The following is a 27,685-nucleotide window of genomic DNA, read 5'->3' on the forward strand; positions in this document are numbered from 1 at the left end:
TATTTCCTCCTGTCTGTGACAGGGAACTGAGGATTTATGAGGAAGTGTAGTAATTTATTACAACCATGGCTTTAAATGATTCACCTCCCGAGGACAAAAATCTCTCCGAGATCATGGAACCCGTGAAGCAGAATCTGTTCTTCGAGGGATTTCTGCGTAAGAGGAAAGACACTATGGTGAGCGCTGCCTTCTTGTATTTATTTATCCTGTGCCTGAGTGGTTGTGTACAGCTTAGCTCAGCTCTAACTCTGTCACCAGCAGCCAGAACTCTTTCTACTAGAGAAGTAGTTCGACTGTAAACTATCCAGAGTCTATTTGTCATAGGAAGAAGAGCCCTAAACCTGGCGATAACGGATCCCCTACCGTTGTAGCTTCTCTGTGCAGTCTATTTAACAAGGATTGAGGTGGTACCTGTACCACTGCAATCCACTGATTGCAATTGTCATCTCAGGATATAGGCAGCAGCAGCGATCGAGAGAAAAAAAAGGCTAATAAGGAATTTTTTCCATTTAAAATTATTTTAAAAATTGTTATATATATTTTTTTGACTATTTATTTTTTTTCTAGTTTTTAAAATGTTCTCATTGTCCAATACTGGGCTTTTGGTGCAGTGCACATGTGTGACCCAGGTGTTTTAATCATGCATACGCAGAAGGGGCCCAGACTGGCCAGCGAAGAGGTTAGTCTCTGCTTACTGCTGCCAGATAGTGTCACTGGGGAGCTGAACATTGCCTACCTTTTTTGCTCACACCTAAAACAATATTAATCACCTATGGTTGACTAGTGATCATTAACACTCTCAGCTAGTCCTTACTGGGACATCATGTCGTAAACAGGTGGATTTTGGAGGGCGGGTTATTGTCAGGGCCGTCTTTCCCACTGGGCACGATGGGCAAGTGCCCGGGGGCCCCACGGGCAAGAGGGCCCCATAGGCAGGGCTCTTTCTTGGTATTTCTAGGGGCTCCAGTGTACTGCTTTGCCCGGGGGCCCATAATGTTGGCACGATGGCCCTGGTTAATGGTAGGTTGTGATTTAGGTGCAGAGGTGTTTGATCTACCAAAGCCCATCAGGAGAGACATTAAGGAGGGGGCACTTATAGATGTGATTGCTTTAACGGAGGTTGGCTTGAAGAAAATAATAAAGACTCATAAGATGGGGGCGGTGCAAGCCGAGGAGCATAAGAAAATCGAAAACTAGTTCAGTGTAATGTTGGTCTATACGGTATGTTACATAGAATCTTATCCCCTAATTTTATATATTCACTGTATAGAGTATATGAGGAGCTTTCTAGAGGAGATATGGTGAGACTTTTAGGCAAAAGTTGGTTTGGAAGTGAATAGATTTTGGGGTTATGGTCCTAGACATTTTTTTTCAATCACAAGGTGGTTTTTGGGTAGACAAGGCAAGTGCAATGCTGACGCCGTGGACCGGGAGCCCCGATCCACCTAAGCGTGAAGTGTGGGGGTTTTAACGAATCGCATTGCGCATCAGTACAATGTAGTTTCAGGCAGCCTTGTACATTCTGCCGAGGAAGCTATTCAGATAAGAGGCGATTAGACGACGGGATTTGAATGGGCCTAGAGAAAGCAAATAATCCCTTGATCCCTATGTTGCATTCTCCCAACATGTAATCCTAGAATTTAAGGTCCATCGAGCTATGAAAGATATGATGCTGGACCGAATGGCCGGCTTATTTCACCAGCTACCCACAGAATATTTGATCGTTTTACCTCTGGTTCCAGCTTCAACAGTTGGGCCTCATCGGGCAACGTGCCTGGAACATGTGACAGGTTGGTGTGCGCCAAATGCTGGTTCCAAGGAGTGTTTACATGCTAAGTAGAACACGCTCTGGTTGCTGGCTGGTAAATAGCATAACTTTCTATGTCTTTTTCCCTGCATGTGTTAATTATGTTGATAAAGTTGTGACCATTTTTCGCCAATACCAGCCTGCGAGTAATTACTTGGTTAGCGTGTGGCAGGGGGCACATTTATTGTGCCAGATAATATTAGCCCTCTTGAGTTATTGAATGGTACTAACATCACCGGAAGATGTAAATTAGCACTAACTGGAAACTTACCTTCATTGTGTTACTTTCACTAGCCTAATATAACCTAATTACATTCCAATTATAATGCATTAGGGAGCATGCTGATGCCATGTACATAAAATGTGTATATACAGTTATTAATTGGTTGCTGTGGTTTTAATGTAGATTTGCATTTAGCAGGGGTGTTAATAAATAATTCTCAATTCAGCTAGGAGATGCCCCCTCCCAATTCCAGTGCATTGAGTGGTTAAAACATTGGGCTATATAATATAAATAATTGTGACACAAGCACACACAACTTCTAACACACACACAGAGACAGACAGAGACAGACTAGGGTCAATTTTAATAGCAGCCAATTAGCCTACTATGTTTTGGAGTGTGGGAGGAAACCCACGCAAACACGGGGAGAACATACAAACTCCACACAGATAAGACCATGGTTGGGAATTGAACTCATGACCCCAGTGCTGTGAGGCAGAAGTGCTAACCATTAAGCCACCATGCTGACTTGGTTCAGCATCAGTTACATCTTGGAACTGAAAAGACAAGTTTAAATACACAAAGCTCCTCCTTTTGGTCTAATTACCCCATTAGACTCTATTTTCCACATGTATGTATTAAACCAGGGGTTCTTGGTTTGAAAGAGCTTAACCGTTTCTGCAGCCTGTACCAGCAGACTTTCCGGGACCTCCCCTGTCCCTATGTAACAGCGATGTGGCAAATAGACCCCTTTGCTAATATATAAAAGCACAATTTTTACACTAGTGGGTGAGAGGCCTTATTATATATATGTCTGTAATGATTATTCTCAAATGCCTGAAAATGAAAAAAATAAATAAAGGACTTCAGAGATTAAGCATACTCCTTGTGACCTGTTGACGTTTACTTACTGTTGTTGAGCCTTATATATTGTATGCTAGCTTTTACTTGTGACTATAAACATATTTCCTTCTTTTATTAATTGACTGACTGAGTTCTTATGGGATTATGGAGTCTTTATTAGTCTGTGTAACAAGTGTATCTTGCCACGATGCAAGAACACTCTTTGCTTTCGGGCATATAACACACTCAGAAAAGAAATGTCTGGGTTGGAGCTGGCTTGGATTTCTGATAGTTGGGATTCCATGGTGTGTGCTCTCACACATGAGCATGAAGTAAAGCTTGGTACCTTGCCTTGGACAAGAGATAGTCCAGATAAGGAATGATTGTCATCCTCTTTGGATCCCAGAAGAGTGGCCAACGCCAGTATGTGAACACCCATGGACTTGTTGCTAGGCTGAAATGCAGAGCCCAAAATTGGAAATGGAAAGGCCAAACTGTGAATTCTAGAAGACATTGAAGGCCTTACCAGAACTCATCCAGTTCTATGCTGGATGTGACAGATCTTTGAGATTCCATCTTGAACCGATGTACTGGAGTCTTGGTGTTCAGGGTCATGAAGTTCAAACTATGCCAAAAGGAGCCATATGGCCTTTAGTCTAAGCAGAGGTTGAAGTAGGACCCCATTCCCTTTTGGTCTGTAGGCACTGGAATGACCACCACTGTCCTAATTAATGTCCAAATAGCTTCCTGTAGAGCCCTATGTTTTACTATGTCTCCAGTGCTGAGGGCTTGGAAGCCAGCCATCTGGCTTCCCTAATCTACTTTCTCCATTGTTAACCTCCCAAGGGGAGATGTCCTCTTGCTTTACCTGCAGTGCAGAAAGATATGTAGACTGTCAAAATATAACTTTCTATCTCCAATGAGTCCATCATCCAGAGCTCCATCCTCCCATTGGAAAGCTTTCTCAATGTAAGGTTAATAATTCAGACCAGGGTCTACAGATTGTGAACTCTCCAAAAGCTACTCTGAGCCCTTAGCCACCACTTTGCTAAACCATGCGGGGGCTACATCTAGTCCAAGAGAGACTAGAGATGCAGATGACTAGCTTCTCTCCTTTGAGGAAAGCCTAAGCGGTCTGTGCTAAGTCTGATAAACCCTAAAACCCTTCAACTCTGGAATTACTCCTATTATCAGCAAAAGATAAGACACAAAACTGACAGCAGCCGTTCACAAAGAAAAGTGAAATCTGCATAGATAGACACAATCCCAACAAGAGTATGTAGTCAGAACCCACACAGAACCTCACTCACTCTAATACTTCTCCAGGGAGAGATATGGAGGAGGAGGTGCAGGAGCCTGTGCTTGACCGCTTTAGTGGGCTTTTCTGTGTGAGGAATGGCTGCCAAGAAGGATGTGCTCGGCTGTTTGAGGTTTTGCACATACCCCTAGGGCCCAGCACTAAACATGGCCACTGTCCAGAGTACAGACCCTTTGCGCATTCACACTGGTTGTTGGGGGCTGACCACAACTGTGGATTCCTCTCTGAAGCCACTACTCTGGCGCCCTTTCTGGTGGTGCGGCACCTGATGGTGAGGTAGCAGTGTGGGGTCATCAGTACTTGTGGCAGCAGTGACCGGGAATCCCCAAGAGTCAGTCCCTCATAAGGAGGGGGGGTGCGGCAGAATGAAGCACTGAAAGGGTACCTCTTCAGCCCACTCCTGGCATCAGACTCTTGCCATCAGGCTGTCTGGATGCTGCTGGCCGCATCAGCAATGAAGAGGTTAAATGAAGTAAAATTACATCTTTTGCTGCCTGAGGCACTCAGAAAAGCTGAGTTGTTGGCAGGGAAGAGATATAGAGAGAGAGTGGAGGAGTTTCAGACTTAGTGAAGAAAATTTAAAGTGCCAAACTCCGGCCGGAAACCTCTATCCCCATTGTCTGTGTCCCCTATAGGATGTAAGATTTATGGTTTCAGACTAAATATTTGCTTATGCTATATGTTTACATGATTTGTTTTTGTGATAAGATTGTACAATTCGACTTTGATATGTGAAAGGCAGAACATACTTTGACCTGGAGAGATCAGAATATATTGATTTTATTTTTAGTGCGACTGACTTAATTGTTACTCATTGTATTTTATTTGCTTCAATAAAGAAACTTTATCCTTTCAAGTTAGTGTAAACATCTGGAAATTGAAAACTGGGAAACAAAATAAAAAAAACTACACAAATGAAACTGTTATGTTTCCAGTTTATTTATCTTCACAAATGTTATATTGGGGACAAATGATGAACTTCATAAAGTGTTCCCTCCTTATACCACACGACTTTGTACACACACCTTACACCCTTGCTTAACACTATATATGTTCTCTCCGAGAAACTGCATTAAAGTTGTATGCCACTAAATGAGCGTCTTCCACAAACCACCCAAACCATGTACTTATGCATTTATTTATTTTCTCCATCTTAGAGGATTGACTTGTTTAATAAAAATAGGTTCCAATAATATTCTGTGTCCATAAACAGTGTTGATTGTGCTTACTGCATGGAACCATGTGTAAACGTAATCAATATCTGTTTGTCAATGCGGTACAGAAAGCCTAAAACTCATAGGTGGGTAAGAATCCTTAATCTGTTTAGGAGAGTAGAGCCAGGGCTGTCTTAACAGCATTATGGGCCCCCGGACAAAGCAGTGCACTGGGGCCCCAACCTACACAACCACTTACAGGGACAAAAAAATTACATTCTAAATAAAATTAGGCTTATGTATGTTGTTACCTGCAACAAAATCAGTGTTTAAACATTCAAAAATCATGCTATACAATTGTTACCTCTCTGATGTATCCAGCAGAGGAGGGTTTAAAGAGCTACATATAGTCTCTTCACAGTACTTCACAATCGCTGTGGAGTGAAGTGTTGAAGTGGGGATAAAAAAAAAGAGTCATAAATGGCCAACAAACCCATAACACCACTCCACATGCCATCACATCTAACTAAATGCCCCTTGCATGCCCATCAAATCTCTCCATATGCCCCTTACATCCACATCAGCTGCTTTTGCTCCCCTTCTGTATACCCTATTTCATACTGTGCCCTCCATTATGCTGATTTGGTTTCCCTTCATCTATCTCCCCTGTTTCACGCTCCCCCTTTACTTACCTTTCTATTGCCTTCTTTTTCTGAATTCTTCTCTTTTGTCTCTTCTTCTGTCTTTACTTGTCGCAGTCGTGGCTCCTCTCTCTGGGCTCTTCACAGAAAATGTTGGGCGTGATGACGTTGTACCCAACATTCAGTGCTAGCGCAGCAGGGAGGAGGAGGGCACCGAATGCAGCAGAGAGGGTAGGGGAGCGGAGAGGGGGGGGGGGGGGGGGGCACTGGATCGCTATGAGGGAGATTAAAAAAAAAATTCCTTCCTATGGGGCCCCCTATTCCCATAGGGCTCCCGGGCATTTGCCCAGCGTGCCCATGTGTAAATACGGCCCTGAGTAGAGCTTCCCTATCTTGCATCACTTTGAGGCAGTGCAGAAACTGTAGTATGAGTGACAAGTCTACAGTCTCCTAGGTAACTCTCTGTACAGTTGGTGGGATTCACACACTGAGATGTGGACAGTGATGTCACTGCAAGCATTGAATGTTTGTCTAGTATACTGACCACAGTCACTCTTGTAGAGCTGTAGGTTGAGTCTTTTGCTGTTTGAAATAAAGGTGGAGAAAAATAAGATTTTGAAACCACTGCAGTGAATCCTGATTAATGTGTATTAATTACCCACATACTTCATATAGACATAAATTAACTTTGTGATTTTATTTGTCCTTTTAACCATCCTTTATTATAACTTGTATATTATTCTCACCTTCATTTAAAAAAAAACAAAAAACGACTACATAAAAACATGGTCATTAATTTGTTTTATAACAAGTTTCCCTTTCACAGAAATTTACATGGGCAAAATATTGGTTCAAGCTTCAAAATACAACTCTGTATTTCTACAATAAGAGAGATTCCCAGCCAAGTTGGAGCCCTCTATCCCCCAAAGAGGTAAAAAGACAAATTACACTATGTCACTCTTTGTCGTGATTATTATAAAATCAGTGGTTTTAATTATTTTTTCTTATACTCTTTCAGCCTGTCCTTCCTTATAAAGTTTACAATAATAGAAATTGTCCTGTTACATATAACACATGTATTTTCTGCTTTTCTCCTCTATATAGTTCCGTTACCTCTATATCTGTCTCTCTCATTGCATTGCTCTACAAATTGATTTACCAAACAGGAGGAGTTGCCCATAGCAACCAACCAGATTCTAGCTATGATTTTTAGAATGTGCAAGGTCAACGTTGGGCAACAGACGGCCCGTGCGCCACCAGCAGCCTACTGAAGCTTCACCTCCGCTCCCGCAGCCAGTTACTCCTGTTCTTATCCGTGTCACATGACTTCCTCTGCACAGGGCAGGAAGTTACGAAAGAGGAGGGAGTGCACTGTGCTCTCCCTTCTTCCTCTTTGTGGCAACTTTGAAGGCGCATGTGGCCTTCCACCCCTTTCATGTTGCCCTTTACTGTACTAGATAAATGATCACTAGAATTTGGCGCTACGGGCAACACCTCCACTTTGCCACTTTTGGTTTTGTTTATTTAGAAGCATTAGTAACTCTACCCCTAAAGGCTTTTCAAATTGTAATGCTTCATAAAGAATAATTAGTTTAGATGATATCTCACCATATATGCTTGATCTGAACTTCTTCCATATATTTTCTAGGACTCCCTTCGAGGTCAATATTACATGAACTCTGTAAGTATGAGACCTTATTGATGCATTAACAATACTTTGTTTAGTCGTTTATATTCTACTGCTGGCTGCACCCCCCTCTCACTGCAGTCTACAGAAGCTGGAACTGCCTTCACACCTACATATCACCTCCCAGGTCCTCTCTCTCATCACCTCCCACTCCTGGTGACCTCTCTACCAACACAAGGCATTTCGTAGGCAACCCCAGTATTCCCTCACACTCCATCTTCTACCTGATAATTTCCCAATCACTACATACCTCAAACTTCATTCCCATCTCTAGTTTTGCCTGGCTCCCCTTTTCTCTCTGCAACAAGCTCCCATCCATCCAGTGATCCAGGGGGTGCTACTGCTAAAGAGCCTGAAGGTACAGTGAGGATGACAATGCCAGTACACCTCGTGGCACATCCTCCCCTCCATTCCCACTATCTTTTGGGGTCCAGCAAGGGTCTGTTCTTGCTGTTCCCCATCCGCTGCGCCACTCTGCAAACTCCTACATTGGTTCCCCATAACCACAAGAATCCAATTCAATCTACTTGCCCTCACTTCTATGCCCTCAACAACCGCCTCCCCAGCATACATCTTTGACCTCATCGCAAAATACTCTCCCTCACGCCCTCTTAGATCTGCCTCTGATCGGCGCCTGTCTGTCTGATTACCACCTCGGCTCTTGCTTCCTTCTTCTCTTATGAAAATAAGAAAAACTTCAATGGGAAAAAGCCAAATAAAATATAAAACCATTACTGAAACATAAAAATAAAAACTTAAAATCATGTACAGTGCAGCTAGAAAGTTTGTGAATCCTTTAGATTTTTCTGAATTTTTGTATAATGACCATAAATGTGTTCAGATCTTCATAAAAATAGAGAACTTCAAATAACACATAAAAGGATATTTTTTGTTTTCAATTCATTTATTGATCAGAATGATCCAACATTAAAATTCTTTGTTAGAAATAGTATGTGAACCTATGCTTTCGGTAACTAGTGTGACCCTATCGAGCAGCAATAACGTCAATCAAACGTTTATGGTAACTGTTGACCAGTCTGGCACATCGGCTTGGAGAAATTTTGACTCATTTCTCCTTACAGAACTGCTTTAACCCATCAATGTTGGTGGGGTTTATTGCATGAACATCCCTGCTTCAGGCTCTGCCACAACATTCTGATTGGATTAGTGTATGGACTAGACTTGGCCATTCCAAAAGGTGAAATTTCTTCTGCTTCAGCCACTTTGGTAGACTAACTTGTGTGTTTAGAGTCGTTGTCTTGCTCCAGGATCCACCTTCGGTTGAGCTTGCGTTCCCGGACAGATACCCTGACATTCTATTGTAGAATTTGCTGCTACAGTCGAGAATTCATACCATGGTGTTTCACGGTTGTAATGAGGTTCTTATGTTGGAATGTAGTGTATGGATTTATTCAAACATAACAATTTTCACTTAAGCCAGAATGTTCTATTTTAGACTCATCGGTCCACAGAACATTCTTCCAGTAGTCTTCTGGCTCATCTAGCTTTAAAAAGCCGTTATATTCTTCTTGGAGAGCAGTAGCTACCTCCTTGCTATCCCCCATGCAGAGAATTCTCTTTCAGTGTTTGCCTGATGGCGGACTCATGAACACTGACACAGTGGAAGAGTTGCCTGCTGATACTTTGATGTTACTCTGGGGTTCTCTGCGATCCCCCGGAGTGGTTTTTGTTGGACGCCCACCCCTGAGGAGAGTAAAAATGGTTTTGAATTTTCTCCAAATGTACTATGTGTGCCTGACAGTTGATTGATCAAGCCCAATGTCTTTAAAAATAATTTTTTAACCTTTTCCAGCCTAATGATCATGGAGAACCTTTTTCTGAGGTCCTCTGAAATCTCCTTTGATCTTGACATGAACATCCATTCACAGAACTGTTTGGTGAAGACCAGTCATTGGTAATGAGGTCTCAGGTTTATGTTTACTAAAAAGACCAAGGCCATCAAAGTCACATGATTGTCATGCGAATGATTGACACTCCTGACTCTAATTATTCCCTTAACTGAACTGATAATCCTAGAGGTTCACATACTCTTTCCGACAAAGAAATTTAGTTTATACATTTTGTATATAACTTAAGCACTGGGATGCACAATATGTAACTACAGTTTCTCCTGGACAGTGATTCTTCATCTTCTCGTGTCCCCACAGGTGCAATCGGTGAGGTGTGTGACCAGCACAGATGCCAATTTCTCCTTTGAGATTGTCATGAAAAATGGCAAAAGGAAACTATTGGTAAGGGCATCAGATAACCAAATTATTTTCCTCAACCCTCATCTCCAAATGCTCCACATATGTCGCCTTCATTCATTGAATTATTCACAAATAGGAGGCCTTGTTATGTATAATAGTGTACAATGAAATAATGACGTATAAGTGTATGGAATTTAACCAGTAATAATGCATTTTATATACGTCAAGGTTTTTACAAGTTCAGTGTAAACATGACAGACTCTAATGTCATAAAACAATTGATCAGATCATTTCGTGGACATTGCGTCCAGCTGCTGTTAACCAAGGATTAGATAACGTAACGTATAACTTGTTCTCGGTAATAAGATGCCAATTGCAGTTGGAAGATTATGACTAACACACAAAGGGTTAATAGAGAGCCTCTGAGCGCACACAATGGATTTTTTTCTGTTTTTTGATGTCCAAAGTTAGCTTACAGCTGTAACACAAAGAGGATATATTTAGGTAGAAGAAAATCTGGTTTAGATTCACAAAATAGCTAGACAGGTTTGTTACTCTGTAGGCGTTCTATAAAAAATGGGTGAGGCTTGCAATGGAGTGAATGATGGTTCATATTAAAAGTATGGAAACAATACTGAAAATCATAGGGAAATGTGGCAAGGTTCCTTCCAGCTCACTGTTAGCCATGGTCACACCCATTTTGTCTGGCTATTTCATTGTTGTTGGGTTCTTTTATATTGGAGGTTTTTTTGACTGAATTGATGAACAAATTGTGATGTGGCTGGAGGGTCCTATCAGCCGAGCTGTGTGTGCGCTACCATCTACCATCATGAAACGCAGGACAGTTGTAATCTGTTCATTTGACCTACCTACCAAATAACAATTTAATACATGCATATGTACGTATCAAGATTATAATCAGGGTTGCAACTCTTATGTACCATATGCTATGCGTACTTGTCTTAGATGCAACTTATCCCTTGTATGAGGGACTATTACTTAACTTTTATGTTACATTATTGCATTGTTACAAGACTCGCATTTTTATCTGCTTAATACCAGAAGAATGTATAATCTATAATAGACTTTTGCTTATAATCGCAACCTTTAGTGATCTGTGAGCCTAGCATCTTCATATGCATCGCCAGAAAGGTCTGGTTGCGTTTCATTGGCTGTAAGAACCACAGCCCTAATAGCAGACTGAACAGGAACTGGCCAATCAAGAACCATTACCAGGCATGGCGCCTATTTAAACCCCTCATAACCAAGACCATCTTTATTCCTGAGGAAGCCTAAGGGTGAAACGCGTTGGTTAATACACTCCTGTACTTTACTTTGACACTCTGTTCATTTCACCACTTCAACACTATTGTGGTACAAAGAACGACCCTTGTACACCTACAACCGTATGCGCAGGTTGGACTTAGCCGCGGCCGCGACTACTCCGTTCCCAAGGCCACCACTCCGGTGTCTCCACACACAGACGGAAGGGACCAGAGGAGACGGGAGCACTATCAACCCTACATAGGGGTAAATTTGTTAATCTACTCGTCCCGCTACTGCTTGACCACAGTAGACACGCCGATTTTATTGACTCTAGCCATTTGGCTTTTGGACAGTTCACCACCCTGCGAATTTATTGCTTTCTATTGAAGTGCACTGCATCCTGCCATTCTATCACCATTTGCTTAATACAGTGCTTGCATATTAGCCCTCGCCATAGGAGCTACTACATTATGGAATCAGTTGTTTTTCTCACTCAGAGACTGAGACAACATGGAATAAGTTATCCTTTTGTTTGGATTATATATTTTATATGCAATGTTGGTATGTCAGACCATGACTATAAAAGACATTTTCTTGAAAAGAACGTAATTGTTTGTACCAGAACCATGCTTAATGACACAGTTTAAGTTCATGTCTGTGCTAGTATATGGTCCTGCTTGTTGCTGTATTTATGGTACATAAGGGTTGCAACCCTGGTTATAATCTTGATATGTATATATGCATGTATTCAATTGCAATACCACATGGTGACATGCCTAGCCCTCTACAAGCCCAAGACCATTCTCCAACCCTGTGCTAAACTCTCCTACCTGTTATTGTAGTTTTGACTACCTGCAGCTGATGTCTTAAGCTCCATTACTGCTAGGCCGGATCTTGGAATGATGGGGACTTGTTTCGAAAAGATATAGTAGTCATATGCAAGCTAATTCCTAGTCCTATAAAACTGCAAACATGTGTTTCTGAATTAATTCATAGTGTTAATTTGGTGTGGCTCAGATGAACTGTGTCCAGCCATGAGTAAAACCGAGTAGGGGGAGACTAAATTACTTTATTTCTTTGATTTGGTTTCTAAACTCTTCTCCTCTACCAATGAGGTATTTATGGAGAGGGAGTCCCAGTTCAGTAGTTACTGATGAGTACCCAATACCAATTTATGGCACGGGTCATAAAAGCTAAGGCCCTAGAAATCTCTTTCTAAAGTTATATTAATAATATTCCAAAACACACCCCTCACATTCTTGATGGTTCTGTGATATCCCAGAATCTGAGCTGCTGGGATTGATTTGAAGGTGAATAAGGTAACAGGAAAATGTCATATGTTTTCAAATATCAGGAGTCAAGTTTGGTATGCAAATAAAGGGAAACTTATGACCTGTTGTGTGGAGGTAATATCTTCTTTGTAGGACATTCTGGTAATAAGTTAAGCTAGTGTAAATAAACCCTAACTTGAAAGGTGTTTGAAAAGAGGTCATAAAAAAACTAATTTGCATTTACACAGGCTGACATCACAGTGGAAGAGCTCAGTAAGGGAGAATACACTGCGTTACCTCAGACTATAATGGTGTGACTGAGAGACACAGCATCTGAGTGCGTGAACCCTGAGACATCAATGCTGGAGAGGCAGCATACATTGAAGTGTTACCCCCCCCACCCCCACATAGAGGAGGGTTGAGCAGGGCTGAAATCACTAGAAAATAAGTAGAATGTCCTGGAAAGGATAAAAATAATAAAACCTCTGGAAAAAGAAAAAACGCCACTCCATGCTGGGATAATAGCCGTTGCAACGTCCTTGGCTAGGGAGTTAGTAACTGCAGTCTTTAGGTTTCCAAGAACAGATTCACAAGTGGCTGGTATGGGGTGTCAGTCTTGGCTTTATCTTGTACCTTCTCCAGATTGTTGGCTTTTCTGCAGTGGGTGGAATGGATCCAAGTGTCTCTTTCTGCTACTTTCAGAGATGTGGTGCTAGTCATCAACACTTGGTACGGACCTTCCCACCTGTCTGTGACAGGTTCAACATCATGACAGTTAGTGTCTGGCATACCAGGTGATAGTATTTTGAGTTTCGATTGCTGCTGTTTTAGCTGCTTGATCATTTTTATGAGGTATTGAACAGTCACTTCATTGTTGCATTTTAAATCTTCCTGTGGACCTATCATCAAATGAGGTTGACGGGCAAAAATATCTCAAAAGAAGACAAATTAAGCGGTGTTCTGGGAGTAGTTCAGATGCTATGGAGGACTAGTGGCAAAGCTTCTGGCCACGCCAATCCAGTTTCAGCCATTATCTTACTCTATTTGTTCTTAATGATACCGTTTACCCTTTCCACCCTCCCACTGGCTTGTGGTCGGTAGGGAGTATAAAGTTTGCTATCAATTCCCATGAGTTTACACATGATCTGAAATATATCACCAGTAAAATGAGCACCCCTATCACTTTATATAATTCTAGGGATAACATATCTACATACAAATTCCTGGAATTTGTTTTAGTAAAACCAGCAGTATTAGTGGCAGCTGGAAATGCCTCTACCCAGTTAGAAATACATCAGTACATACTAATACATGAGATTACTGCAAGGTGGTAATTGGATGAAGTCAATTTGTATTACCTGGAAAGGTCCATCTGTAGGAGGGATATGGAATGGCTCCGTTGGTATTGACATTCCGACATTTTTCCTCAAACAAGTAAGACAGGATATTGTCTTCTTACCAGCTTGAGAATAAAAGCCTGGTGCACACCATTATGCTCTAACCAGTTTACACATACCTTCTTTACCTAGATAAGTCAGACCATGTGTTGCTTCAACTAGGCCTGGGAAATATGCTCTGGGAGCCACGGCCCTACCTTGTCCATCTCTCCAGTGACCAGAGGACTCTTGACCATATCCCTTCGCCTTCCAGACCGCTTTTTCCTGTAGGGAATGCAAATCTTGCATTTCAATTAATTTTTGTTTGTTTGTTGTTTGGAAAACCATCATCTTGCCAGTTGTTATGTTTACAAATAAACTTGCTGCCCACTTGGCAGCTTCGTTTGCCCTGCTATTACCCGGTAATACCAGGTCTTCTTCATGTGTGTAGGCTTTGCACTTGATGATGGCTACTGCCTTTTGTAGATGTATTGCTGTCAAAAGTCCTTTTATGCGCTGTGAGTGTGCTACTGGTGTGCCTGTTGCTGTCATAAAGTTCCTAAGACGCCAGAGGTCCCTGAAATCATGCACTACCCCAAAAGCGTACCTAGAGTCAGTGTATACATTAGCTAATTTACCCTCTGTCAACTCACACACTCTTCTCAATGCCATGAGTTTGACAACTTGGGCTGAGTAAGGTGGACCAAGAGGTTCAGCTTCTACAACATCCTCGTCATCTATGACAGCATAACCGGTACATAGTTCAATGTCAATTTGTCTATGGCAACTCCCATCTGTGTAAAACATAAAATCTACATTCACTAAGGGGTCACATATGTCAGGTCTCGCAGTAAAAGTCTGGCTCAGATATTCCATACAATCATGTGTATTTGTATACCTGCCAAATTCACCCTCAGCTTGAGTTTCCTCTCCTTCCACCCTTTGTGCATCTCGAGGCACATATGGTAGGTATGTAGCTGGATTTAACGTATTGCACCTTTTTTAATAGTGATATTTGCAGGTGCCATTAGAGCGAATTCCCATTTTGTGAACCTCGCTCTTACCTACCAGAAGAGCAGTTGCTGCTACACTTTTTAAACACGTAGGGAGAGCTCTTGCCACAGTGTCCATTTGTGCACTGTAGAATGCTATTGGTCTACTAGCATCACCATTGTGTCAAAACACCTGCTGCACAACCATTAGCTTCCGTACAATATAACTTAAAAGGCTTTTCATAATCAAGTATTCCCAAAGTAGGTACTTTAGTTAGAATCTCTTTAAGGTTAAAGAATGCCTGCTCTGACTCCTCTGTATGTGTAACATGCTCATATTTTGAGGATAAGACTAATTCCTGCAATGGTAATGCCAGAATAGAGAAACCTGGAATCCATGATCTACAATACCCACACATCCCTAAGAAGGTGTGGATCTGCTGTTGGTTCTGCAGCAGTGTCATGTCTTGTATGGCCTTAATTATGTCAGTTGTCAGGTGTCTTAGCCCCTGGGCGAGACAGTGTCCCAAGAATCTGACCTTGTTGTGACATGGCAGTAAGTTGTCCTTTGCAACCTTGTGTCCTGTCTGTGAGAGATTCTCTTCTCTTTGCTTCTCTTTGCTTTGCAAAGCTACCTTCCGCTGTGCATGCGCTCTCGTGCCACATACTCCCTTCCTGTTGCCACGGTTTCAAACAGTCAGTGTGTTTAATTCTCAGTTTTAGTGATTTTATCAAACAAATTTTATCTCTAACAGTACTTAATACCTCTGCATCAAAACTACCAACTTTAGGAAAGGGTTTCACACATTCATCGGTCATATTGACCCATTTATCACAGTACGCCATTGCGTACGCACCATATTTCACACACATAATAAACTTCACTGAACCTATCGGCCCTTGCTTAACCCATACTTCAGTGGTCATCTCACATGTTTGTTTAGCACCCATGTGAAAACTAAATCCTCAACGCTTCGCAGTACAAATCTCCAACTAGAGATTTTTCGTGGCTGTGCATGAATTCTGTAAATGGCATTGACTCGCTTCTTCTCCACTGTGTACAACTAAACAATTCACCTGATTGCCAGCGTACAGAGCGAGGCCCCTAACACCGTCACTTTCAACTAGGGATGTGCACCGGCCACTTTTGGTGTCTCGTGTTTTGTGTTTTGGATTTGTATTTGCTTGAGGTTTTGGGTTCGGATTTGTTTCGCAAAACACCTGACGAAAGGTTTTGGTTCGGATTTAAGGTTTTGGATTTATTTTGAAAAATACAGCACAGCACGAGATATAGCAGGACAGAGGACCACCTAACACAACCTCCCTCTACCCTGATCAATGCCCGAGTGAAGATGGCGGCGGCTAGCGGGGAATTTATAGAATACGAGTATCGTGAGATCCGACAGCGGAATTATGACTCAGAGCCTCGGTTTCAGTTTTGCAATTGGCGGGAATACCCGAATCTGTCTCGGATCCGGCTCGGATCCGCAACGTTCGGGTGGGCTCGGATTTCAGATATCCGAGCCCGCTCATCTCTACTTTCAACTGGGAGAACGGAAATATTAATGTTTAGTGCCTGTGTGGAAGTGGAATCCTCAACGTTTCGCAGCACTAAACAAGAGAACTCCTTCCAGTGAAGTTCCTGCTAAGTACTTTAGAACTGGGAGCACTAAATATTGAATTTCCTTCCACCATTTCACAATCGCGGTGCGTATGCAACAAGTGTGGTCCGATCGCACAGTTTACAGGTACTAATTATATGCACGCTCTACGATTACAATTGGGATTATGAGGAAGAACCCTGTTTTTTTTATCACCGTATACTCCGTATCCTACCTCAAAGTCTTTTATACCCTGTTTCCTCAACAGAACGTCTGAAAGGTTATTTTATACCCTGTTTCCTCAACAGTAACCTTTGTCCTTAACCCTGTACTTTCACAATCGCACAATTCTGTTTTCTGTATAGAAAAATACTTTCCCAAATGTTGGTAATAATTCTCAGATGTTTTAACAATCCATGTCACTATAAAATACAACAGCAATATCTATCAATACAACTGTTTAAACATGTGGCAGATATACAGAGAAATATATGCATATGCTATGCAAACAAACCACTTTTCTATCGCAAAATGATATAAAAAAGAAACAAATTTTCTTTTTTGTCCCTAAATCCTCGCAAGCACAAGCACAAAGCAGATATTCAGTTTGGCAACACTGGATGAGAAAAGGTACAGAACTATTTGCGCTCTTACCTGTATATGACGCGTCTCTACCCTTTGTTGGTAAACCGAAATCCAAAGGATTTTCGAATCCAGTAAGGTGGCGTCACTCGACGAGCCCCCAAATTGTTATGTCCGTATTGTCGCTACCAATAAATATTGTCAGATGTGATTAATGTGGTTCCAACACACAAAAGAAATTTAATAGCAAAATTTTGCAGAACACAATGATAATACAAAGTACAACCGATACATATGCTGCGATGACCTGGATCCAGGAACAGTCAGTCAATTCTGATGTCTGTTGGCAAAGAGTGAGGCTGTTCCTGAATCAGGGGCTGCTTATGTGCTGTTAATTTTAGAAAAAACACAGACAATGTCACAAAATATACACAGATAACACAAAGAGAGTTCTTCATTGGTCTAGGGTTAACAATGTTCCAGTAGACTGCTGGTCATAGGTCAGTTCATTTGATCTTCTTCCAAAGGAGGGGGCTGCTCATGCCAACTGTTGCATACTTGTCTTCCTGTTTAAAAACTGGTGTAAACTGACCCATAAGAAGAGTGCTTTCGAGTATTAATCTCATATTGCTCATAACTAGTGACCGCTAGATGCGATCGCTACTCTTGAAACCAGGTTACTACTGGTGAAATATGAATTAATATGAGACCAAACTCTATATATTTTAAGGGACCTGAACCATACATACCTTTACTGTAACATTATCTGTGCATAAATAACCTTGAATTAATTTATGAAATAATCGATTGTGGATTGGAACGTTTATAAAATGTGTACTATTTCCAAGTGTAAGTGTGAATGTAAGTGTGTGTGTTATTTACCCGTGCGATTGTGTCATTAGATGTGGCATACTAACCGCAATCGCACAGTAAACCAATATTAATTTATTTAGCCTACTTTATCCAATTTTTCGACTTCCCCAGTTACTTTATTATCTGCAACACAGTATGGTGTTGGAGGAGTGTATATAAAGCGTTTATGTCTTACATATACAGGGAGATAGTCTGGCACCCAACTTACTGCAATACTACACAACAACACCTGTATCCACATAGACATTGCTGTAAAACTTGCATGAGCGGGAACCCTCTGTTCACTGATGCCCAGACCCAAGAGTCAGTCAAGACAGAGAATAAAGCACAGGTGAGGAGGTGCCTTACTTACACATATTCTTCAGGACCACAGACCGTTTCATGGTGTTCCAATACCTTATAATGCATGTGACTGTGTATGCAAATGAGAAGGAGGAGACAATATTCATCGGTATTCTAGTAGTGTATAAAGAAAGATGGCCTCTGACACTGTATGTACAAGAAATATTGATAAGCATATACCCTCAGACCTGGCTGTCAAGGTGTTTTAAGCAAGACCGGTTTGTGTTTTTTTTTTTGCAGAGTGCAGAGTCAGAAGATCTGCGAGACGTGTGGATAAAACTGCTGTGGAAATCCATGCAACTTCCAGGACCGGGGCGACACAACTCCTCCTGCACGTGGTACGTGAATTGTTGGACGCTTATCAAATATCTTAGGTAATGTACTCACTGAATGTACCAGTGAAAGGGGCACAGATACATGTGGATGGGCTAGAAGACTGCACCATCTTGTGTTTACATTGGAGATTGCCGTCACTCATTAAGTCTGCTCATCGGCCATCTTTCTTATCTCCCTCACCCCTCTGATTGGTCGATGGCGTTAACTATGCTCTCCAGGAGACCCCACTGAACACTGTACACCCATTATCAGCAAGACTATAGATGCAACAAATTTTTATGTTCTAAAATGAACAACTTGCTTTATATATTAGATACATTTTCAATAACAGCAACCGTCGATTGAGATTTAGAACAAATACCATCATTAGACCTTTGTTGGATGATTAAACTACATGCTTTAAAAAAAATAAAAAAAAGCAGTTTAACCAGTTCAGCTGAAAGATTTTTTGCTACATCTTCATGTACTGACGAACCCATATGTTTTAATTGTCGTAGAATTCCATTAAACATGACAGGATCAAAGTCAGATTTTAACGTATGTGGCCAGCTTTAAGGAAATGCTGAACTTTGTTGGGCAGTCATCCAATTAACACACTGGCAGCCACGGCACTGGGATAGCAATGTCCCTAATGCTGTGGCTGGATGGTGAAGGGCCACCAGCATTTCATCACCTCTCGGTGAAACTCTTCATTAAATGTATTTATAATATTTATAGTTCAGTCAATTCCCAAGCTGTAGAAACTCCCGCTCCGAAAATCAAACAAAAAAAACCCTAATTGTTCTATGGCACTAGCTATAATGTTTATTAACTCCTAGATACAGGGTAATCTGTACCCACAGGAACATTTCCATAAATTTCTAATCTCAGGAATTCCTCTGACTTAATAATAATAATAATAATAATAATAATAATATTATTTATTTGTTAGGCGCCACAAGATTTCCGCAGCACCGTACACCGTACAAACAGTAGACTATACAGGGTGAAACAGTACAAAACAATAAACAAAAATACCAGTACTTCAGAAACTCCAGGCAGGCTAATGCAATAAACACGGAGCAGAAGAACAGGTAGGGAGACAGGAGGGAAGAGGGCCCTGCTCATGTGAGCTTACATCCTAAGGGAGGGTAAACAGAACAGGCACAAATCCGCACAAATGATTTATTCCGCAATCAATATGAAAACCTGGTTATAAATACATTGCTTTTCTATTGATCTAAAAGAGTTGGGTTAAGATTACTGTCTGAACAAATTATTTTATCAATACACACTCTACCCTGCTGAAACACAGTATTTCACAAAACACCTAAGAATTTGAGCTGCAACTTCAGTGTATGCAATATCACTCTATATCCCACATACTGGATCTGTATTAGCGAGTGCCCTCTGTTCTCATTTAAGGTACGACATCCCAGAGCTGGTACAACGGGGTGACTTGGCTTCTGTGGACAGTGAGCAGGGCAGTTTAAGCCCAGATTCCACCGGGAGGGATGACGTCTTTGAGCAGCCTCAAGAACCAGAGCACACAGAAGGTAGTGACTATAACTTACAGACATGGACACATTTATATCCCTCTTATTGAAAATACTATCTTTGCCTCATCTAGACACCTACTATAAAGCATGCACATGGTTCTGCACATGTAGAATAAAACCTGTATATATGTAATGAGGTGCATTACTGCAATCCATCCGAAATAGCTGTACTAAACATCTGAGAAGCTGCAGCGTGGACGGAGCAAGAATTTGCAATAGATGTTTGGTTTGGGTTTGGTTTTTTTTTGGGACTAGTTGTTGGAGGATGATTTTTGTACATCCAGACACATTTGATGCAGGTAACAGCACTTATATGCGCTCAATTACACATGTAATAAAGATAATAATAAAATGAATACACAAAAGTTCCATTTTTAATATAGAATATATAATAAAAAAAAGCAGACCAGCACTCTGAATCACAAAATATATAAAGCATTATGTGTCAGCATATACATAGTTAGAAGAATTTTGTGTACAATGTAGTTATATTGGGATGAGCTCACCTGCCATCATCAAGACATCTCCTGTCGGCAGTGCCCATTGAGAATTATTAGAACTGCGGCATTATGGGTACTTTGCCTAATGCAGGGGATATCTCTGATATCTCCTGCATTAGGCATTTGTTAAATTGCTACTATACTTAAAAATGCATAAACCATGCAGAAACAGACGTTTCTGCATGGTTTGAGGCTTGATAAATAGGCCCCATTGTCGTTTATGTATTGTTTGTTTCAGAGTGCCGGAGTATATTTTCTTTAGAGATGTTCACTGACCCCGTGTTTTGGATCTGGATTAACTTCGTGTTTTGGTTTTGGTTTTGGTAAAACCACCCTCGCGTGTCCCTCTTTTTTTTTTTTTTTTTCTAAAATCCTTATTTTTAAAATCACATAATTTGGCTCTTTTTTTTTTTTTTTCCCTACATTATTATTAACCTCAATTACATTAATTTCCGGTCATTTCCAGTCCATTTTTGTCAAGTGACTAGAACACCGCTACCCATGTTTCTGTATGAGCAATGGCGCCGGATCTCCTGGGGAGGGAGGTACTTATGGAATCCAAAACCCACGAGATCCGACAACGCAACAATGACGTTTTGCCTCTGTTCAGATCTGAGAAGGCGCAAAAGTACCGAGCCAGCTCACAAACCTACTCGGATCCCCTAAGTTCGGGTGGGTTCAGTTTTCAGAAAACCGAGCCCAAGCATCTCTAATTTTCTTTTGTTCTCACATACACAGTGGTCTTAATTGTCCTGGTTACACTTTCTCAAATGATTTTATTGACCTGTACACATTTCATTCATTTAGAGGAGTGCACCTTGGTTTCACTGATTCTAATTTGTTTTTTGGAGGTCGGACCCCTCCTCTCATAAAATGGCTAGCACGGGCTGGTCCTACAGTGGGCTATCTTGGGCTGGGTCACTGGGCTATCAGCATTTTTTTCCCTTTAAAATGTTCCTAATAGGCTGCAGAGCCGAATCTTGCCCCGCAGGCTAAAAGTTGGCCCTGCTGGGACTCGCCTACAGGAGATGTCTTGATGTTGGCTTGTGAGCTTATCCCAATATAGCTATATTGTGCACACAATTCTCCTACTTATGTACATGCTGATGCATAGTTATTTATATATTGTTTGTTTCAGAGCACCGGGCTATCTTCTATTGTGTTTTAATACAGACAGCCCTGATGTCCCCTTACCCCCATTTAGACATGAGTGAAGCTATACTGAGCAGCGTATTAAAAATGAATGAAGGGGTGATTGTAATAAGTTGGATTTTTAAGTGACATTTTTACTTAACCATGTACGTTTTCATGTGAACAGGAAACCCTGATAAAGTAGGCACATCCCTATTTTCCAGGGGAGGGAAGGGTTCCCAAAAGCAGAATACAGACAAACAAGTTGAGATTACCTGCTTTATATGTCAAGCTCTGTGATATACTTTATATATATATATATATATATATATATATATTGCACAAATCCTAATACACATCTAGAATTAACTACAACGCTGTTGCTCAAACAGTGACATGTTAGGCCTGAAACATGAAGCTGATTGATTCTGATGATCTGTAGAGACTTTCCATAAATATGTTTTTGGACTGTGGGAGGAAACTCGAGCACCCAGAGGAAACCAACGCAAACTCAGTCTCCACAGAGAGGGCCTTGGTTGGAATCAAACCCATGACTCAGCACTGTGAGCCAGCAATGCTAACCACCGTGCCACCACGCTGTTCTGTCTTTAGAGTAAGAAAAAAAGTGTTCAGGGTTACATCACTGCAACCTTTTATTTTCTCCTCAGAAGTGAATTATAGTGGCGAATATGATTTTCCGAATTCCCTCCGTGCAGTGCAACAAGTCCACATTGGTAAGAGGACCTGGGGTTTTGAAACTGGGGGCCTGGGGGTCCTCACCAGTTCTGTATGATGCACCCATCTAGCCTTCAGCTCATGTAAGGGGTGGGGAAAAGAACGCTAGTCCAAACTCTGCCACTGCAGACAGCTTGAATTACAAAGTGTTTGGAACATCATTGATGCATTCTATAACATTTTCATCAAATTTTCATAAAATATTTAGCTTTACAATTGTTGGGATCGCACATTAGTTTAAATATATCAAATATAGGATGATCGGTGTTACAAATTAATAAAAAGTTTAAATGACCCTGAGCAATGACCATGATACTTGGGGCTAGATTTACTAAACTGTGGATTTGAAAAAGTTGGAGAAGTTGCCTATAGCAGCCAATCAGATTCTAGCTGTCATTTATTTAGTACATTCTACAAAATGACAGCTAGAATCTGATTGGTTGCTATAGGCAACAGCTCCACTTTTTCAAACCCGCAGTTTAGTAAATATACCCCTTGGAGTCCAGGCCTGACATTGTCCCATTTACTGTGCCTTATACACTGTGTTCCCTGAGAACCAATGCGGTGAGTGATTCAATAAACAAGTTCAATTTCTAAGTGGTGACACTGTCCATTGATTATTGGGAGGGGGCCCGGGGCATTCGGGAAGGGCCGTTCTTGTTTGTGGTTGATACACTTGTACTGGGTGCATATGATAGTGAATCCACTGGGTTCTTTGTGAGCCAGCTTTAGGATTTTAATTTGTATATATGTTTAATATCTTGGTAATGCATATGATATTTCTTATATTAGCTGTCTTCAGCTTAAAGGCTGATGTCTACTTTATTTGATTAAATTATGTCTATACACCTCAAGGTCTTTATTTGTGCCACATCTTGGATAATAATAAATACTCTGGGTCTGATTCATTAAGGAGCGTAAATGCCGATACATGCCATATTTTACGTAAAATCGCACTGCGCACGCCGAGAACTGGACCATACGCCAGAGAACGCAGCAATATCCAATTAATCTTCGAGCACAATGGGCGTATGCATGTAGTTATTGTACAGTAACGGTGAGCCGAGATCACGTACACGCTTTGTTGGTGTAAATGCCGATTACTAGTGATGACGGTCATGCATGCTAGAACATGTGTTTGCGATCAGGAGTAACTGTAAAAATGCATTTTATGTACATTAGACATTTCTAACATGCTAATAAATGTATGTTATGGGGAAAAAATTCAATGAAACATGCTTTTTTTTAATGTTTTGTCATTAATGACTACATTATTAACAGGTGACATTTAATAGTTTTTTTTCTGTGCATTCTTTGTGACTTTATATTCCACGTCTGTATTGGACATATCCTGCTGTGTATTGTCTGTTGGAATTGGTAGCGCTTAGAAGTGTCTTTAAATTTGCTTCTTTCTGAATATAGACGCGGATATCCCCGTAATTTACGTTCGTTTTTAAAAAACAAGCATATAAGACGTTTGTTTTGCGCACCTTAATGAATCAGTTACTCTAAGTATATGTTTCTGATGTTTTATGTGGATATTAATGGTTTATATTACCTCTCGGTTAAAGGTACTGAAAGTGAATCCAGTTCTGACTCTGAATTATATGATGTACCCAAGCGACAAGCAGACATTGCTGCTCCTCCGTCTGGTAATAGAACAAGCCCCCTTCTAACCTATAAACACTTACCCCCCCATATACCCTTCTCACACTTCTCGCATGACTTTTCCAGCTGTTCCCAATCTTCAACTCCTAAACCCGCTTACTGCTCCCACTGTTCTCCCTTAACATCTGACAAGACTCCACTCTGTCCACGTTTTGATGTCTCCTGAAGTCTCCCAGCTCCTACTGTTCTTCTAATCCAATAACAATCCGCTCCCCTTCTAAAGTTCTCATTGACTCCTCTAAACTTCTGACCTCCTCCTGTATCCTACCAAAGCCTCAATCAGTGGCCACCATAACACAGTCCTTCGTCTACAAGTCCTACTTCCTCATCGAAAGATCCACTGGTTTTATTCGCTACTCATCACATTTTTCTGAATTTTTTAATGAAATTATCTGTTCATCAGACTAATGAACATTGGATGACCTTTAAATTAACACTGATAATATTAATTTCTGGGCTATCTATAAATCACTGTTACCTACTGCTGCTGATCTATCATTTATTTTCAAGAACGGAATTATTTTCTCACATTACTGTAAAAAGAATTGTCCTGGGTTGGTATACAGAGCGTCTGGTGCCTGTAGTCATTTAATTTGTGTCTGACCAGCAACAGATAGGATAATTTGTCTGTGATTCCAATCCGCTTTTCTTGCATTTGCGCCTTATCTGCTTCTTGCTTGATCTTCTTTAATAATGTCAAGAAGGCCCCAGGCCAAAGCCAAGCACTGCTTTCTTAATCTTGACAACTAATGTTAACTTTCACACTACCAACTAACAATTCCTTCCTCTGTAACATGTATTGTAGACCCTCTGCGAGAGCAGCTATACATCTCAATGAGTGCGCTAGACCTTTACGATTCTCCTACACCAAAAACCTTACAAAATGTTGTCTCTGGTCAGTATTTCGGAACAATGGAATCCATTCCAAATATACAGGTTGTGACTGATTAACTGTAACTCAGGTCTTGGATTCTCCCATAATCCTTTGCTCGTTGTCCATTTAGGAGAAAAGGCGACGTCACATGTGAAGGACGGCCCGTCTGCTTGTAATATTGTGCAGGAGAAATCTGTTAAATGTGATGAAACTGACATCAAGTCTGATTCAGTAAACTATGGTATGTCCAGGCCACAGGAAGGCTCTTTTGCTTCTCCGTGTGGAAATTTAAAAAAAGTGGCAAATAAAGACTCATCCTATTCCTAACCTGTTTGATCAGAGCCCTAATTTCCCTTCAGCATAATTTTCTCATGTTTGTAGAGATACTCTGCTCTCTCACCATGTATCTAAAACATTTCCTCCTCCTGCCGCAGTACAAATTTAATTTTTATAAAATAGAATCCTTTGGCATTGACTCAGGGGTATATTTGCTGAACTGCGGGATTGGAAAAGTGGAGATGTTGCCTATAGCAACCAATCAGATTCTAGCTGTCATTTTGTAGAATGTACTAAATAAATGATAACTACAATCTGGTTGCTATAGGCAACATCTCCACTTTTTCAAACCCGCAGTAGTGTTTATTTGAAGGCGTTTGTTTCTGAGCAGCTACAGATAGGATAATTTAGCAGTGATTCCATCTTCTTGCACTAGAATCGGCATGAACCTGTTTTCTTCATAACTTCACTAACTTTACAAGAGACGTTCTATTGACTCATCCACCATCGTAGAGCCAGAAATATAAAGTTGGACAAAAGACTTTTGATTATTTTTATTTTTTTTTAACACTTTAATTCTGGAAAGTCTTCAAGGCTACAAAGTTAATGTTCTAGTAACTTTCATATAAATGACTAACAATTCCTTTCTTTGTAATAGATAATGTAGACCCTGTGCAAGAGCAACAATACGTCTCAATGGATCAGCTCGACCTTTACGATTCTCCTACACCACAAACCTTGGAAAAGGATGTCTCTGGTCAGTATTTCTAAACAGTAGATGCTTGTGATAGATTAAGTGGAATCCAGGGCTTTATTTTAACAGAATACTTTTGTTCATTGGCTTGCTATCTCTAAGGAGACGTCACATTCTTTGAGGACCACATGTGCAGCCCACCAATCTCCAAAGGCCACAGAGGTAGGAGGGGTAGTACACTGCACTCCTTTCTCAGTCTTATTTCATTGTCTATTGTGAGCGCTGGTCCCACTGCACTCCCTCCTTCTCCGTTGTTTAGCGCAACTTCCCTGCATTGTGCATAGAAGACCTGATGGATGTTGGCTGCCCACGGTGTACCTTATTCTCTGCTTTAACAAAGCACAGAATATCATCAGGAGAAGCTTGCTGGGGATGCTACAGGTGAATGCTCAGTGGGACGTCTGTTGCCCACCACCGACTAAGGGCAAGAGATGACATCGTCCTGAGCAAACATCCGTTTTACCAGTTGAAAAGAATCCTAACCCTGTAAATTGAAAGTTGCAAACTTTTTAGTACACAGAAGATTTTGCCATTTATACAATGGTCTTAAAGGTTATTAACTGAAACATGTCACATCCATTTCTAAATGATCTATATTAACAAATCCATTCAGTTCTTGTCTACCATGTCCTGCAAACTTCATACTAGTGTCAGTGATCCTCATACTAGTGTCAGTGATCCTCATACTAGTGTCAGTGATCCTCATACTAGTGTCAGTGATCCTCATACTAGTGTCAGTGATCCTCATACTAGTGTCAGTGATCCTCATACTAGTGTCAGTGATCCTCATACTAGTGTCGGTGATCCTCATACTAGTGTCAGTGGTGTCTGTGCCCGGATATTTATAAATCAGAGACATCGTATAGGAATTTAAGGTGTATGTCAGTGTTCTACATTCAGAGTTGTGTGGACTGTGTGAGCATATTCTCCATTGTGGTAACTTCCAACTGACATTAACACTGCATTGATAGTTTGGTTTCAATGTGCACAATACAGCTTAACATACCATGGGCCCATAAGATCTGTCAGTGGTCCGCATCAGAAAGTGAGGAGGGGGAGGGGGGGGGGGCGACTGGATGTGTTGATCTCTTGCGTTTTCTTTACTATAGCATGATTAAATTATATTTTAAACATTCAATACAGCATGTTAAACTTAAAGCTTCATAATCATTCCCCTAGCAACCAGTTATCTGTACATTGACTTGTGTTTGTAATTTCTCAGGACCGCCTACTGATACAGACAACCTGTATTCAAATTTGCCACTGCCAGACCATCCCATCAATTGAAATATAGGTCTTCTCTCACACTTCTTCAGAGACTGAGATAGGTCATGATGTCTTCTAGCCAGAGCCTTCCTGATCCTGCCACCAACTCTCAGGCCAACGGCAGACAATCCTTGTTCCTGGCCTATATTTCTGAGCGACGGAAGGCAAAATTGACAGTGATCATTACCCATCACCTCTCCTGCTTGTCGCCTCCCTGAGGCGGGGGATGGGAACTGTTTGTACCTTATTTACCTTCACTTACAGATTGCTAGTATATTCTTTTATACAAGCGCATAACTTGATCTGTGTAAATAAGTGGAACACAGCTGGAGAGTGACAGTCACTACTGCAACCATGACAACTGTATAAAGTAACTAACTAAAACTAAACAAAGCTAAAACGAATAAAAAATACTCATTGA

At 41.0% G+C, this 27,685-nt stretch overlaps 1 protein-coding gene across 3 annotated transcripts; it reads left to right on the forward strand.

Moving 5' to 3' along the window:
* LOC142160551 (uncharacterized) lies at window positions 1-27,685 on the forward strand. Of its 3 annotated transcripts, XM_075215413.1 has the most exons (12): window positions 1-176; window positions 6,813-6,917; window positions 7,635-7,667; window positions 9,842-9,925; window positions 18,427-18,524; window positions 19,927-20,057; window positions 22,360-22,425; window positions 23,998-24,078; window positions 25,099-25,209; window positions 25,903-26,001; window positions 26,101-26,160; window positions 27,221-27,685. In XM_075215413.1, the coding sequence occupies exons 1-12, from the start codon at window positions 66-68 to the stop codon at window positions 27,283-27,285; spliced, it is 1,044 nt and encodes a 347-aa protein (XP_075071514.1). In that variant the 5' UTR covers window positions 1-65; the 3' UTR covers window positions 27,286-27,685. The 3 variants fall into 3 exon arrangements, with proteins under 3 accessions (XP_075071514.1, XP_075071515.1, XP_075071516.1); XM_075215414.1 differs by lacking the exon at window positions 26,101-26,160; XM_075215415.1 differs by lacking the exon at window positions 25,099-25,209.

Source organism: Mixophyes fleayi, chromosome 6 (genome assembly GCF_038048845.1).
Source record: "Mixophyes fleayi isolate aMixFle1 chromosome 6, aMixFle1.hap1, whole genome shotgun sequence".
NCBI classification, from domain to species: Eukaryota; Metazoa; Chordata; class Amphibia; order Anura; family Limnodynastidae; genus Mixophyes; species Mixophyes fleayi.